This window comes from Anoplophora glabripennis, unplaced genomic scaffold (genome assembly GCF_000390285.2).
Source record: "Anoplophora glabripennis isolate ALB-LARVAE unplaced genomic scaffold, Agla_2.0 scaffold644, whole genome shotgun sequence".
In the NCBI taxonomy this organism is placed as follows: Eukaryota; Metazoa; Arthropoda; class Insecta; order Coleoptera; family Cerambycidae; genus Anoplophora; species Anoplophora glabripennis.
Genome location: NW_019417930.1, coordinates 175,690 through 191,929, shown reverse-complemented (window position 1 = coordinate 191,929; position 16,240 = coordinate 175,690). Strand labels below are relative to the sequence as shown.

At 33.7% G+C, this 16,240-nt stretch overlaps 1 protein-coding gene across 1 annotated transcript in view; it reads right to left on the bottom strand.

Annotated features, from left to right (window-relative positions):
* Positions 1–4,613: 4,613 nt before the first annotated feature.
* Positions 4,614–16,240, bottom strand: part of LOC108908795 (guanylate cyclase 32E) — a 95,967-nt gene continuing 84,340 nt past the window's right edge. Inside the window, exons 11-23 of the mRNA XM_023456576.1 lie at positions 12,503–12,614; positions 11,718–11,900; positions 11,409–11,585; positions 10,505–10,625; positions 10,252–10,443; positions 10,032–10,201; positions 9,383–9,531; positions 6,050–6,242; positions 5,768–5,942; positions 5,490–5,680; positions 5,076–5,194; positions 4,832–4,988; positions 4,614–4,757 (exon numbers count right to left, since the gene is read on the bottom strand). Of these exons, the coding sequence (XP_023312344.1) occupies positions 4,614–4,757; positions 4,832–4,988; positions 5,076–5,194; positions 5,490–5,680; positions 5,768–5,942; positions 6,050–6,242; positions 9,383–9,531; positions 10,032–10,201; positions 10,252–10,443; positions 10,505–10,625; positions 11,409–11,585; positions 11,718–11,900; positions 12,503–12,614 (2,083 nt within the window). The remainder of the gene's footprint in view (positions 4,758–4,831; positions 4,989–5,075; positions 5,195–5,489; positions 5,681–5,767; positions 5,943–6,049; positions 6,243–9,382; positions 9,532–10,031; positions 10,202–10,251; positions 10,444–10,504; positions 10,626–11,408; positions 11,586–11,717; positions 11,901–12,502; positions 12,615–16,240) is intronic.

Here is a 16,240-nt window from a genome sequence, read left to right as displayed (position 1 = left end):
GCTTCCTTCTCTTGGACCTGGTGTAGTATCCCGGCGAGTTCTGGTCGTCGTGGTCGCTCTCGTCGTTGATCTCCTCGGAGTCCATCCTGGTCTTGATCTTGGGTCCTCGCTTAAATTTGTTGATTTAAAATAGAGTTCATCTTCTGAGTGGTACGAAAACCTGTCAAATTTATTAATGTCAATTTTGATGTCTGGGCTATGCCTAGATCTCTGCGTTTGGTGGATCCGGACTTGATCTCGGGCTTTATTGGACCGAGCCTCTTTGTTCGTACCTGGACTGATGAAAGCACACATTCAGTCCGAATGTATGGATATATGTGATTGGACATTATCTTGTAGGGCTTCACATTAAGCCCCATCACTGAGAAGATTATCACAGTTATTTAGAAAATAATTTGGGTGACCTTCTTTCCGTTGGTTCCATTGAAAGTAAAGGCAAAATAATTGGTTCATGCACGCTAGTTCCATAGCACAATACTTTTTGTACGTAAGTGGTTACACCAAAAAATTTCCCAGAAAATGGATAGATTGTGGCCAAAATTCACCAATTCCACCGCGTTCTTCTGATCTTAATCATTTCTATTTTTACTTTTGGAGTCGCCTTAAAAGCTTGGTTTATTCTATTCCTGCAGATAATTTGGATTTGAAATTGAAATAGTAATTACAAACAATACCAACCTTCGAAATCTTTTTTTTCTTTTGTTTTTAATCTAAAATAAGCTCACTATGGAATTGAGTAAATCGAAAATAACTCTAAACCTCTTCGTTTCACAATTTTTTTTATATTTATTGACTATTGTTAGAATTAGCAAGAGACAAATTTAAAATTACAATTGCAACAAAAAATCCCTATAAGTAAATTGAGAGCAATTTTAATGTCATTTTCTGTTTATTTAACTGTATCTTATAGACCGCGACCTAGCGCAGATGGGTGTGGCGTCTGAAAAAGGTAAGTTAGTTAATGAAAATAAGGATGGTTTTAAGGGCCGAGCAGTGTTCGAAAATTTGGAAAATTAATTTCCTTTTGCATAAAATAATTAGTTTAATACTCATCTTAAAGTGTCTGGCAGTTGATGCAAAGTTAGACATTAATAAATATCTAACAATTTTCAAATGACAGATGGTTTTAAATAGCCGAAAGGGTGGTTCATAGGGGTGAACTTGCAAGAAGAAAAATTCATCGTTTATTTTTTGTCTGGCAATCGAAACAATGAAAATTTTTGTTATGAAAATAAAAATAAATTGTCAGACGGTTACCAATGTTCGGAGTCGAGTATCTCAGCGGAAAATTATGTGAAAATGTTTAATATTTTTCAGCGATATTAATGTACAAAATGACGGCCATTGTGTTTGCAGTATTACAAAATGTTATTAATTTTTCAATGCCAGACAAATTCGCCGGTTCGAAAATTTATAAATAAATAAAAAAGGCCTGAAAAAATTTATAAAAATTTCAATAATGTATTTTTGTCTGGCATTTTACATTTCAATTAGAAATGCGCGTATAAATACAACATACAAATGCAAATTGAGCTGTTCGAAAACGTGTAAATGAATTATAAAGTTACAAAACAGACGCCAGACACTTAAAAAAAAAATAAATTAAATTAAATAGTTTTAAAAAAATTACTGAAAACTTTAGTGTCTTTTTTTTGTCTGTCAATTCGTTTTTTAATAAAAAATACATTTACAAAGTCAAATTAAAAATGCCAGACAAATTCGCCGGTTCGAAAATTTATAAATAAATAAACAAAGTTGTAAAAAGATACAATTTCTCATTTGTTTTCGACTTATTCCTGCAATTTTATTTCTTAATTCGAATATGATTTAATATTTTAATTTTTTAAATTTACGAAGGTTTTTCCTATTTTACAGCTTTTCTTGGCTAGGTAAGTCACTTCCGTTGACAGCATCAAATTCAGTAGGAAATTTTACGTCGGAAATTGTATCTTGAGTATGTTTCCCAAGTAATTACAGCTTATATTATAAAGGAAAAAAGTCGAAAAAAACGAGAAATTGTATTTTTTACAACTTGGTTTATTTATTTAAATATTTTCGACCAGCCCAACTTGTCTGACATTTTTAGTTTGAGTTTGTAAGTGTATTTTTTATTAAAAAACTAATTGCCAGACAAAAAACCAAACGGCAAATGTTACAGAAACCTGTTTAGGTGGGTATGTGTAGCTTGATTACGGCTACATTTTAAAAATATTTTGAAATATACAGGGTGTCCAGGAAAAGCGTACCATATCAAAGTTATGTATTTTTAAATGGAACAGTCTGTATTTTACTGCATTTTTGAAAGCACCATAAAAAAATAGGTGAACTTTATTAAAGGTTCTGCATACCTAGGACTTACAGTTTGTGAGATATTTCAATTTTAGTGAAAATGCAGAAAATGTAGAAATTTAATATTTGCAATAAAAAATAATTTTAAGGAAGCAGCTTTGGAGGGTATATTTTAGATCCTTGAAGTTATAAATTATTATATTTGTCGTCACTTAGTATTATACAGGGTGTTCAAAAAACTGCTGAATACTTCTCTCAAGTTTAAACAGCAATAACTTGGTTATTTTAAATGGAACACCCAGTATATTTTTAGTTTGGGAGTTAGGAAATTTAAAACTCTTTCAAACTGTGTATAGGTTCCCTACACCTATCTCTAACGGTATTGGAGATATTTGTGACATTTCGTATTTTATCGATTTTTTTTGTAAGATGTATCCACGTGTCTTTATCGAGGTCTTTATTGAATTGGTTTGGGTTCTTCTTGATGACGCCTCTTTAAATATATTGAGAAAAATGGGGATACAATTAGATGGCGCATGGCGTTAATTTTAGAAGTTAGTATCGTAGATATAGGTTCTAATTGATCCAAAGGAACAAAAAAGAATACATTGAAAAAGTTGAAATTAAGTTGTCCTTTACAACTAACAAAGTAGGACGGGCAAAACAGCGTTAAATTGTCCCAGGGTCAGGCAAAAGCCGCTCGGGAATTCGCTCTTTTTGCATTAAATGGAGCTTATTTTTACGGTAATTTTAAAAAAGAGAAATCACCTACGCCTCTTTGTTCCCAAGATAACATTAATTGTTAATTAACTTTTTGACGTATTGGATTTAGAGATAATTAAAGAAAGAGTTAAACTTTTATTTTCAGAAAGTTTTACATTGACAGTTCATGTAATAAACGCGTTAGTAGCAGTACAAGTTAACGTTAATGAACGCGGGAGAAGGAACACCGAGCCCGCACACGCGAGTGAGCGCTGCCCTCGCGCACTCGAGATTTTTTACTAAAACGTTTCAAATTCGGATAAATAATCTAAAAATAAAATAATACAATACCGTTTAATTTCGTAAAATTGTCTACATTTTAGAATTTTTTGTTTTGCATCTATTAAATTTGCACCATAAAAGTAATACTGAATTCCAAATTTCAATGTTCTATCTGGAATAATTTTGGAAATAAAACAAAATGCATAGATTGCCGGCCAACTTCGTGACACCCTGTATAAACAGTAAAAACAAATCCAATTTGTGGTTTCGGAAATGAAAATTCCCACTCACTTTTTTCAACATTTATTAAACAACATTTTAAAATATCGTTATATATAGAATTTGATTCCCAAAATGGACAGTCGGTACAAAGAGGAATGTATACTTTTGGCTTATAAATAGAATTCATGAATATCAAATCACCATTATTGTTCCGCCAACAATTCCGTATATTATTCACGTTAATTTTACAATAACAATTCGGCGTGGGGTAATGTGAATTCACAATGGATGGATGATAATTAAATTTATTTAAATGTTTAATATTCATAACGATATAATGAAGTTTCATCTGAAACAAAAATCGAGCTCCAACTAGCAGATATATAATTTGGAATTATTACCACCATTATTTACGAAAATTTTATATTTGATTTTTACGTAAAGAATTTATATTTATACAACAGTCCAAACAAGGTGTTTCTGAAATAAAAGGGTAATAGAAGTGGAAATGAAAATTTTCATTAAGCAACATGTGATTTAAAGTGTCGTGCGTGCTAGAAAATTAAATCACGAATTATGACACGAAACTTAGGCCGACTCTGTATCGCCCCACTTGATCAACTGATCAACACTTTACAATGCAGTAACTAAGTCAAGTTCAGTGTGGTTATTTGCGCATCTCGGGCGCAGACGTAGACTTATTTGTGTTGTTATATTTAAAAATGCGTTAGTCAAATCAAGAATGTAAGAGAATTATTATATCAATTACAGTTATTTTTATAGAAGATTATATACATAGAGGAACAAGGACTTGTCAATATTCAAGTCTTGAAATATTAAGCTAGTCGTTTTAAATTAATTAATTCTTGTATGCTACAATTGCATATGAAGTAATGCCATTCCTTTCTAGATCTTTGGACCAAATTCTGAATTTGCAAAGAAAACTTTCCTACTATAAATTACAAGAGACATCTTTATTTGAACTTTCACTTTTTCAAAAAGACACCCAATCGTATGAGGTACCAATATGCCAAGTAAATTAAAATCGTCGTTGGCAGTAGTGGTGATTTGAAAGGTTTTTAATTGACAAAAAACATTTAACAACATCGGATGGTGATTCACATAAAATTCTCATTGTTTTCCGTGAACGTGATGGCAGGAGCAGATCTGGGGTTCCTGTGAGAGCAGGCATAGTCCAGCCTGGATAGGTGGTACTTGTACATCTCAGGACACAGCATATTGTAGCTGCCATCCACAGTGTCCTAAGGCAGATGAAAGGTTTATTAACAAGATCCAGAACCGTTCCAATATCAATGGGAAGCGATATAACTTTTACCTGACTATTACAAGGATAGAAGGCCCTCCTGGCTCTCTGATGCAGCTGTAACACTGGACACACCGATTGGGAGTGAGACGAAGGACAGTGTTCATACAGACTAGGCTCGTCTTCAAGACTTACGCCAGTTCTTCTAAGAAGGTCAGGAGTTTTGCTACTCAGTCCTACAAATCATCAAATTAATTACAGTAATCAAGTCTAAAAACTTGGAGATGAATTTAAAAAGTTGTTTTAAAAAATATACATACGTTCAGAGCTTACACTACTGAATAATGACGAACCAACGATTTCTTCCCTTATCCTAGCAAGTCTATGTCCAGGATCTTCACCAACCAGCCAATAAGTGTGCATCTCTCCTTTACCCTTGAAAGAAGAAACAAAAATTGTAAAAGGAAGATCATCTCATTTTCGTTGAAGTAAAGAAAATTCATAAGAGTTGTTCAGATAGGACACCTCAGCAGAGACCCTGAACCTAGAGACTAAATCCTCTGGTATCTGTAATTGTCGTTCTCGAGCAAAATGTTGATGGTCTTTGGCAACAGAAATATGTTCATATTCTTCCAAAATCTATTCTTAAATCATGCTACATTAGCCTTGAGTAGTGAGAGATAACGTTAAGGTCTACAGTTTTCTGTTATTTGCACTGGTAGTCAGTTACCTTTATATGAATGATCCCCCTTTCCTCGCAAGTGTAGCCCCCCAGTCGTTGAAGCAACATGTAGGTGGCGTGGGATATGTGTACCCTGAAGGCTTCCCCGTAGCTTTCCATCCTCGAAGCTGTGTTAACGGTGTCTCCGAACAGACAATACCTGGGCATCTTCAGCCCAACAACCCCAGCCACCACGTGGCCTAAAAGAAACATGTTTAAACAACTTATGGCGATGAAATAATGTGTTTGTTGGATGGGATACAGATTTCTTTCTCTGGAAGGCATACCTGAGTGAATTCCGATCCTTAGCTGAAGAACCTCTCCTTGACGGTGCTTGATCTCGAACTTCTTGATTTTACTCAGTAAATGCAGGGCCATGGAAGCTATTTCTCCAGCGTGTCGGTCGCCATTCCTTATGGGGAGCCCACTGACCACCATGTAAGCGTCACCGATAGTTTCGACCTAAAAGTACAGTCATAAAAGGACAGAAAAGTATTTTACGAGTGGATTACGATGAAGGAAAACTCAGTTCTTCCATTGATACTGAGTTTGAAACATATTTTATTCACCTTGTACACGTCGTAGTGAGATATGATCGAATCGAAACATGTATAAAGGTCGTTGAGTAGATCGATGACTTGTAGTGGAGTACTGACGGCTGAGAGTTCTGTGAAGCCTACAATATCGCTGAAATATATCGTGACGCATTCGAATGACTCTGCTTCCACTTTTTCGCCCTTCTTCAGCGAATCTGCCACCGATCTGCAAAAAGGGACAAAATTATTTTAACTGCAAACGTCGTCGCTGATTGAAACCTTATAATTATTTAGATGCTACTATAAAGAATTTATTAAACAAGTCAGTAGTTTATGATGTTTGCATATCATTATAAAATATTTTCCAGGACCTGCTTGAAGTTGTTGTCGTTATTCTTCAGTGAAATTGGCTGTAGATATAAAACGTCTATTACTATGAATAAACAGCCCTGTTAAGAAAATAGCCAAACCATTTTTTAAACTTTATTATTAATTTACACTCAAATAACAGTATCACGAAAACCAATGCTGCCAATATCTCGTATTTAGAATAATGGAGGTAATTTGTTCTTATGACAAAAGACAAGATTCATGCTTATAGACCGATCTAAATAACTCATTTAGAGGGGAAAAAAAGGAAAATTGTTACCTGGACTTTTATAAGTGGAAATGGTAAAGGGGCTTATGATAAACGAAAAAAAATAAATGCGTGAGCAGGGGCGGCGTAGGGTTGATTTTGAGGGGTTGAAAAGTTATGGAAAATTGTATCATTGGGATTTCTGGCGAAAATTGACGTCAAACAAAAAAGTATCTAATATAAAAGTTGTAGATCATGCAAAAATCTACAACTTTTGCAGCGGTCATTATTTAACATAACCTCAAATTTTCCGAGAAAAATGCGAAAAACAGTTTTTTTTCTGAATTTTCGTTTTTTATTTCTCATTTCCGCAAAAATAATTTAATTTTGACCAAACTTGGTGAGAGTATACCTTTCTCTGTCTTAAATAACCTCAATTTTTTCTAGTTAAAAAAATCAAGAAGTTTCTGGGATATTCATTTTTTTCGGCCTGAAACACTTTTTTTTTCGAAGAAAAATTCTACTTAAAAAAATCATCGTACAGAATTCTGCCGGTAATCATTTTTTTCGTTTGACATATACTTTTTGGTGAAATAAAAAAAATTGTAATCACAGCTCAAAAACATGCTCAAAATGCAAAAAAATAAAAAATGACTTGCAACAATGAATTTTTCAGTTATTGTTGATACTTTGACACTAAATTAAAAAACATTGAAAAACTGATTATACCATTCAATTCTACGGAAAAAAATAAAAAAAACTGTTTCATTGTTTGACCCAAAACTATTTTTATACAGTATTGCTATAAATATAAGTCGAATAGTGAATAAATAAAATAAATAATATTTTTTTCCGTAGGATCGATTAGTGTACTTATTTTTTTTAAAGTTTGATGAATTCATAGATATACAGTGTGTCCAAGATAAGGATGGGATAGCATTAGGATCTAGGAAACGATAAAAGATACGGGGTGGCTCAGATTAGAAAAAAGTTGTGTTTTTTTGTACCTAATATGCTGTTTAGAAAGTTTTAAAATTGCACGTAGTTCCGGAGATATCCGGAAAAACCCGAAATTTTGCTAAATTGTTTAATTTTTCTGGCTTTATTTGAAAACGAATTTTAAAATAAATTACATATTTACAATGCCACTTTTTTCGCTCTATACAATGGCGTCAACAATTTTGCAATCTGACGTTTCGTCTTCGAGGGGCAATCATCGGGTTAATTTTTTAAAATACGTCGCTGCTATTTTTATGACAAAATCTAGTCATTTTTATTTTTGAATTAGAGGATATTACTATTGTAATCGCTTAAAAAGTTTTTAGCTTGTTTTAGCTATAATTTAAAATTTTTCCTGAGTACGGCTCTGAACGCTTTCAAAATATCTATTGGATGAAGTCATACCAGTATAAAAGTCAATACCGCACAAAATATCCAACAATTTTTCACCACTGCTAGCAATACTAATTAGAAATAATAAAATATTTCATAAATTCGTATTATTTTTTTTAGGTACAACTTTTTAAATTGTGGATTAAAAAATTGTTGGATATTTTGTGCTGTATTGACTTTTATTCTCTCCTCTCTCTCTCTCCTCCAATAGATACAGGTATTTTTAAAGCGTTCAGAGCCGTACTCAGGAAAAATTTTTAATGATAGCTAAAAACCTTTTTAAGCGATTACAATAGTAATATCATCTAATACAGAATTAAAAATGACTAGATTTTGTCATAAAAATAGCGGCGATATATTTAAAAAAAAATCAATCTGATGATGGCGCCTCAAAGACGAAACGTGGGATTGCAAAAATGTTGACGCCATTGGATAGAGCGAAAAAAAGTGGCAATGTAAATATGCAATTTATTTAAAATTCGTTTTCAAATAAAGCCAGAAAAAAATTAAACGATTTTGCAAAATTTCGGGTTTTCGGATTTCTCATCAATAGTAGACTTTGCAGTTAATACTTTATATTGCCGAAATCTCAAATCATCCTGAGATAATTTATCATTTGTGCATTTGTAATTCGACTTAGATGTTTATAGCAATACTGTACAAAAATAAAGTTTTGGGTCAAACAATGAGACACTGTTTTTTTTTATTGTTTTCCGTAGAATTGAATGGTGCAATCAGTTTTTGAATGTTTTTTTAATTTAAACAAATTATCAACAATAACTGAAAAATTCATTGTTGCAAGTCATTTTTTATTTTTTGCATTTTTGAGCATGTTTTTGAAATGTTATTACAGATTTTTTTATTTCACCAAAAAGTATATGCCAAAACGAAAAAAATGATTACCGGCAGAACTCTGTACGATGAATTTTTTAAGTAGAATTTTTCTTTGAAAAAAAAGTGTTTCAGGCCGAAAAAAATTAATATCTCAAAAACTTCTTGATTTTTTTATCTAAAAAAAATTAGAGGTTATTTAAGATAGAGAAAGGTATACTTTCACCAAGTTTCGTCAAAATTAAATTATTTTTGCGGAAATGAGAAATAAAAAACGAAAAATCAGAAAAAAAACTGTTTTTCGCATTTTTCTCGGAAATTTTGAGGTTATGTTAAAAAGTAACCGCTACAAAAGTTGTAGATTTTTGTATGATCTACAACTTTTGTACTGGATACTTTTTTGTTTGACGTCAACTTTCTTCAGAAATCCCAATGATACAATTTTTCATAACTTTTCAACCCCCCAAATCAACCCTCCGCCGCTCCTGCTCACGGACTTATTATTATTATTATTATTATAATTTTTTTTTCTCCAAGTGTAATTTGGTTGGACTATTAGTACTTACTTGGGTAACATTCTATGTAATAGAGCGTCAGTTTTCTTTTTCTCTTCTGTCAACTGATTGGTCCTCTCTTGTACCAGCCCTTCCAAATTATAGGCATACTTTTCCATTATCGCCAGCATATTGTCGAATATGTTCGGCTTCAGACCTGCCTAAAAAGTTATTAGTTTTTTTACAAACCTCTTGGGTACGTTTTCAATTACATCTACGTATATTTGAAATATTTTTTCGTTTACTTTATGAAATGAGGAATTATTTAAAAAAATTTGATATCTAACAACTTAATACTTTGATTTTAGGTCACGGCTTAAGGATCTCTACTTCGTTACTATCAAATCAAGGTAGCTCTCGCAAAAAAATCCAGCAAAAAGAAAACTTAGAAGTATTTCTAATTATCTTGATGTCGCTACACGTAAGTCTTAGTTTTCAGTCCGCTTCTTGAAGTAAATAAGAAACGAAACAAATTATAAAATTCCCTTGAAAACCACTCGATTTTATTAGGTGTATTTTTTGCTTCTTGTCATTATAGATATTACATTTTTTTATTTGTAAGATGAAATGTTGTAAGAATCAGGTTATATCTGTTTTTAACTCTGGGTGTTCCCCACTTAAAACTACTATGTTCTTTCGAAAATAATTTGGGACAAATTACCTGCATTTCTTTGAGTCTGACCCTAACATATCTTATATCAGGCCTCTGTTCTGCTTCTTCTTGCCAACAAGCCTTCATACACCTTATGATATAATCTGCAGCCCCAAGGTTCTCAAGCGGGGGCCTTAAGGGAATCTCCTGGTTCTCCTTCTTCACTCCACGAATGATTTCTACAAAGCAACATGGTAAAATAACCTTCAAATCAAAGGTGCCTTCTCACCATGTGGTTCCATGTTAATTTTTCCCCATGGCCCATGCCTGCCGATGATTTCGTACAGTACTATAGCGAAGGAGTAGACGTCTCCCTTCTGGGTACCCCTGGAAGGTGGGGAAGAATCCCTCAGGAGTTCTGGAGCTCGCCATAACAGCCTCCGGAGCTCTTTGGTTTTCCATTCTGGATCGTCTTGGTTAGCTGAAAATATTGATGTTAGCTCATTTTTAAAACACTTTAAACAACCATTATTCTAATTTACCTTTAAATTCGTGCAGTCCAAAGTCAGATATCTGTAGCACCCATCTGCTGTCAATCAGGCAGTTGCTGGATCTCAGGTTGCCATGAGATATGATTTCGCTGTCATGCAAATATATCATACCCTGAAATAAATATGTGAATAATGTGCAACTGTACAGAACAAGGAAAAACCTAAAACGTTTACAAGAAAAAATCCTATGTTAAAGAATCTTAGGAGCAGTTTAGGTTGGAAACATTTTATTGTCCACAGTTGTACATGAAAGCTTTGGAAGTTTATAAAAATATATTACTTTTTTTAGGGAAATATACTACTAAACGGACTTTGATATTGCTACTCGTAAATTAAACATTTTGTGAGATAAAACTCAAGCAAAAGAACAATTGAGCTAAAGAAAACGGCGGATATAATTTTTTTCTGCTATTTTCGTTTACATAAAGTTCCGGATCAGTCATCAATATTGAATAGCAAGAGATTTTATATCTCCTAAGGCCTTGACCCATATAATTTCGTCCTTTTTTTTATTAATATCAAACGGAATACGCTATTTTGTATGTACTGATACGTACTGTATGTACTGATTTTGTACTGATACGATACAGCACCAAATTTTATATCGGAATCATGTCAAGTTCTCTTTGTTAGTCATAAAAATCATCCCTCCCCTCCTCCCCTCCTCCCCCCTCTTTCCCCCTCCCCCCTCTTCCCCCCCCAAAAAAATATGGGTCCTAAGTCATTATCAAAATAGTAACTTTAATTTTCACAGTCACCAGTATTCGCAATTGAAGCAATATTGTCCTCAAAACTGGCCTCTATCCAAACTAATAAACTAGCATAGATACAGACAAGAAGTGGCTTCAAAACAGTACCTTGTGGCACTCACATTTTGAAATGGAGTAACATTTACCTTCAGTATATCCGATACCAGAGAGGAAACAAACATATTGTCCAAGTTGAGGTCCTGATTGGCTAGGACGTCCTCCAGACTTCCCCGAGCTGAATACGCCGTCAGAATGGCGACGTGGGCGTGATCCACGCTGGCGCCGATAAAGGGGATCAGGTTTTCGTGTCTGACTTCACGAATCTAGAAAATAAAATTGTTGCTTCAACATTAAAATAGTTACAATAAACAATGAGTATCAGATCAGGAACTTCAACCGAAAGTTTATTAACACATACATTTTGAGAGATATGAATACGATAATAGAAGGAGTACCTGTTTCAGTTCTTTTCTTATAGACCTCGTCAGGTCAACGTGTCTCTTGTGCAGGTACTTGATCGCCACTATGTTCCCTTTGTAGAGCCCTATGGTGGTGTATGCCCTTTTGGGCGATTGTTCGGACGTATCGACGATGCTGCTCGTGGGCGCGTGAAAGACACTGTGTCGGCAGACCCTGATCTAGAAACAAACAAATTATTCTCGGAAATCTAGCACACAGACACAAACGAAAAGATGTTAAATATGAGGCAGTTTGGGCAGAGCAGAAATAACAATTTATTATCCCGCGTAGCAGAGTTTTACTCGAAGGGATATGGAGGAAATTCTGCGAAATGAGCGTAATTCTTTTTCCACGTTCTTTTAAAAGGGATGTACAGCTTTGGACGATAAAAAGCCTCCAACTGCAAGAGTTTATGGGTCTTTATAAAAAGTGGTTTCATCAGATGCGTTCTTTAAATGTTTTAGGCGTTGAATTTCTTTTGTCCACAACTGTACCCCTTTATTTTTTTGCTGAGTTTAGTAAGACTATCTTTAACTATTTTTAACTTTGTCTTTTTTTAATTTTATCGCCTTTGAAATGATGTGATAAACATAATATCCCATTCTTCGATTATAATAAAAAACGAAATTGAATTTTTACAAAAAAATGACAGCAAAAACTTTTAAGACCCTGTTTTTCTCGCAGTCCTTGATAATAATTCCAACCCTTCACTCCACATCCATGAAAAAAACATTGCAATTTTCCGCAAAATAGACCCTACACACAACAATAACCTTCTTACCATATTCCTATTTCTAGTCGACACTTCGGCAGTTTCTGTGGGAATTATGGTGACATCTCTCATATCGATTTTCCATAGGAGACAGGCCAATTTTTGCTCGTAACGATAATGCCTGTAAAAGAAAGTTGTATCGCTCAGTCTCGAGCAAACTAATACATATTATAATTGAACCTAAATATTGGGGCTCGAGTTTTTTATAACAGAATCGATAAAGTAAACAAGGTAAAGTATGTATAATGGAAAGCTTTCTTTCTCTTATCCCGCCTATTACCGAAATCCAGCGAAATCTTGAATAAATTCGCTTAGCTTCGTACACCGTAAACATAAGCTGTATCAGCATTTTCGTCATTTGTATAAGTGGCCGTAGTTAAAAACAGAATCTTAGGATTCATTATTTGCTGTAACTCCTTACTCATATCATTTCTTATACAGGATGTTGCAGGTCGTACTGCAACAAGTCCCTGAGGTCAATCTGAATAAAAAAGTTATGGTGTACATGGGTCCAATTCTCCATGGTTATCGAGCTATGGACCTTTAAAGTTTAGAAATAATGTTTCAATACCAATCTCGTTAGCTATGAACATGGTAGTTGACAAAACAAATGATAGTTGACATATAAACGTCAGTGTATGTAGTAAAACGTGTGAAAGTGTTTCTAGTACTACCTAGAGAGTATCAACGACGATTTCCAAACAAAAGAGTGCCAAGTAATCAAACATTTGATCCTGTGTTTCGACATCTGCGAACGCATGGTTCATTTCCAACATTGACAACTAACTATGATAGTCCTGAACAGCAAAATTTTATGAACAATAAAAAATGTTGCCAGGTCTATTGCGAAAGAGGTTTCTTTGAATCTTCTCCCAAAGAAATCTCGAGAAATTTATGAATGTGTCTACCAACGTTTTATGGATTGGTGCAAATAAAAAAGCATTAAGGTGTATTCAGAAAATGTATCGAGGTGTATTTCTGATGCTTAGCAAATAAAATGAAGCCTTCAACGCTTTGGTCACAATATTCAATGTTGGATATAAAGATGGGGAAAAGATGTACCGAATAAATCTTCTTGCTGGATGTTCATAAATTGTTCAAATGAAGATGAATCAGCTGTTTCTTCATCGAAATCACATGAATCTTCGTCTGTTGTATTCAATTGGACATTTGAGCAAGACTGGCTTTGGTAATTAGTACACGCTGGAGAACACAGTAACCCTACAGCCACATTTAGCACTACAACCTTTTCTTCAAATGCAAAAAACAGTGTTTAGGAGTTTTCCCGGAACAGGTGGGAGTAAAGTCTGAATCGGTTCCAAAGGATTATCTGTTAATTTCCAACCCCAGTCTTCTGGGTTCAGTTGATTGCCTAGCCATGTCTGAACTTGATAGTATGTATACTCGATACAAGTGTTGATTAGCAGAAGCCGATGTTGGAGGAAGACAAGATAGTTGTACTTGTTTCTTGTTTCGTGTATTTTTTACAAAAGTTTTTACAATAGAGTAGCCGATGTTATTCAAGGGCATGCGGGTAGAGGGGATTGACTAAGGGACTGAGTTTCTTTGGAGTGTATATTCTCAGAATAGTATAGTTTATACATATAAGAGACACAAATATGCATTTTTACTTGTATTTTAAGATCTATAATTTTTGTCAGAACTACTTTTTTGATAGAACGAAAATTCCAAAAAACCTCAAATTTTGACCTTTGACCCCGAATAACTTCTTTAGCACACATGGGATCGATGGAGAATTTTGACACTTTATTTCTAATGGCGTACCCAAGGTCTCCACCAAAATTTAGCTCTGTCGGAATTTTCGTTATTTGACCACTATTTTTATGACTAATTTGACCGGACTAATGTCACAGTTTTGTGACGGTTGAAGAAAAAATTTTGTATTATACAAGATGATATATTTTTTTGTGACATGATAATACCTATAGTTTAGTCACTGTTTATTTGCTAAGGTTACATTTAAAAAAATGTCGAAATTTGTGACACAAGATATTTAAATTAGCAACCAGTAACTTTTTTGTTACGTATGGAAAAAAATATGCTTTAAAAAACAGTATTTATTTTCTCTGGCCACAAGAATTTAAAAATTTAGATTACTCAGTTATAATGTGTTCAAAAAGGCACTCCGTACATGAATCTGAGTTTTTGGAACGATACTTTATCAAACCTATCACTCTTTGAACAGACTACATTAAAATCTGCCAATATTCAAATTATCCCTTAGCAAACATAGCGAAGAAAGCATAGGTTGTATCTCGGGGAACCTTCAAGAGTTTCTGATAATCGCCCATGGTATGATTGATGGCCTTTTTTATATTAATATGGAAAGGTTGACGGGAAGGTACGAGCCAATCAAGTTTTATAATTGAATTCAGCGGGATGACGCGATTGTGAAATCGTTAAGATGTTTTTGTTAATTTTATATTCGGAACTCTAACAAGGGTCGTCGCCAAGTTGTCTAACAAGCCCAATCATCGGTTTCAGTGAAAAAATTCCCAATTACGTTTGTTGGAATACAACCCTGATAAAAGTTACGAGTTTTAATTTGTCTCTTTTCACTAGTAACTTCCAAAGCAGAAACAAATTAAAAAAGAAGCATTATGTTGTTACTATTTCACATTTTCTTATACAGGGTGATTCACAAGTGGTGACCAAAAATGAAACTTGTGTGTTTTTTAAGTTTACCCGAAAATCAGGTTTTTTTCGAAAAACATAAGAGAGTAGTAATTTGAAGAAAATTGAAAGACAAATCCGAAAATATCATAGTTGTTGCCGTAAAGCAGTGGCGTATTTAGAAAAATATGCCACCGATACCCTGTATCTCCGCTACTGAAGCATCCAAATTTTAGAAAAAGGCTTCAGATTTTTGACAATGTTTACATAAATACATGTGCCCAGTTTCAAATTATTTAACTTACTTGTTTTTAAATTATTTAAAAAAATTAAAAATATTTTTTGAAGTTTAACACCCTGTATCTTTTTAAAGAAGCATCTTAGATAAAAACTTTATAGGAAAGACTCCCTTTAAAATTCAAAAAAAAGAATCCGAGGTTAGATTTTTGGTCACCATTTGTGAATCTCCCTGTATTATGACTAACAACTTTTAGTATATCCGGTACTGTATTATACAGGGCGTCTCAATTTTATTCTGAAATGGTTCAAGAAACAGTAGTCCCAATAAAAATAGTGGGATTGTGCTATATGAACTTATTTCGAAATCTCAATTGTTTCCAAGGTACAGGATATTTCACGTATTTTGATCATTTTCTGAAAATATTCGTGACGAAGAAAAAATTTTCAGTAAACTCCGTTGTACACCTCTTTTAACTTCGATTGTTTCTTTTATTTTATCACCATTTCTTGTAATATCAGTCAAGTCCTGACAACTAAAATCCTAAATCGATATCTCAAGAAAGAAAACTGTTATTCGATTAACATCAGAAGAAAACAACTTCTTGCCACAGCACAGAATCATGTTGTCAGTTGAAAATTAAATAACAACTATAACCCTGTCAGGCTACCACGAAATAATCGTCATAGTAAGGATTAATCGCTAGGTAAGCCTGAGGCGATTTTCATCATTCCCTTACGTCCTAGAACCGATAATAATTGAGACATGGAATCTGAAATTCTCATTAAGATATTATGATTTCCTCGGGAGAAGTTAAATATAGTGGGAGAAACAGTCAGTCTCGATGAAATATATCGTTGATGATACTGGTAGCA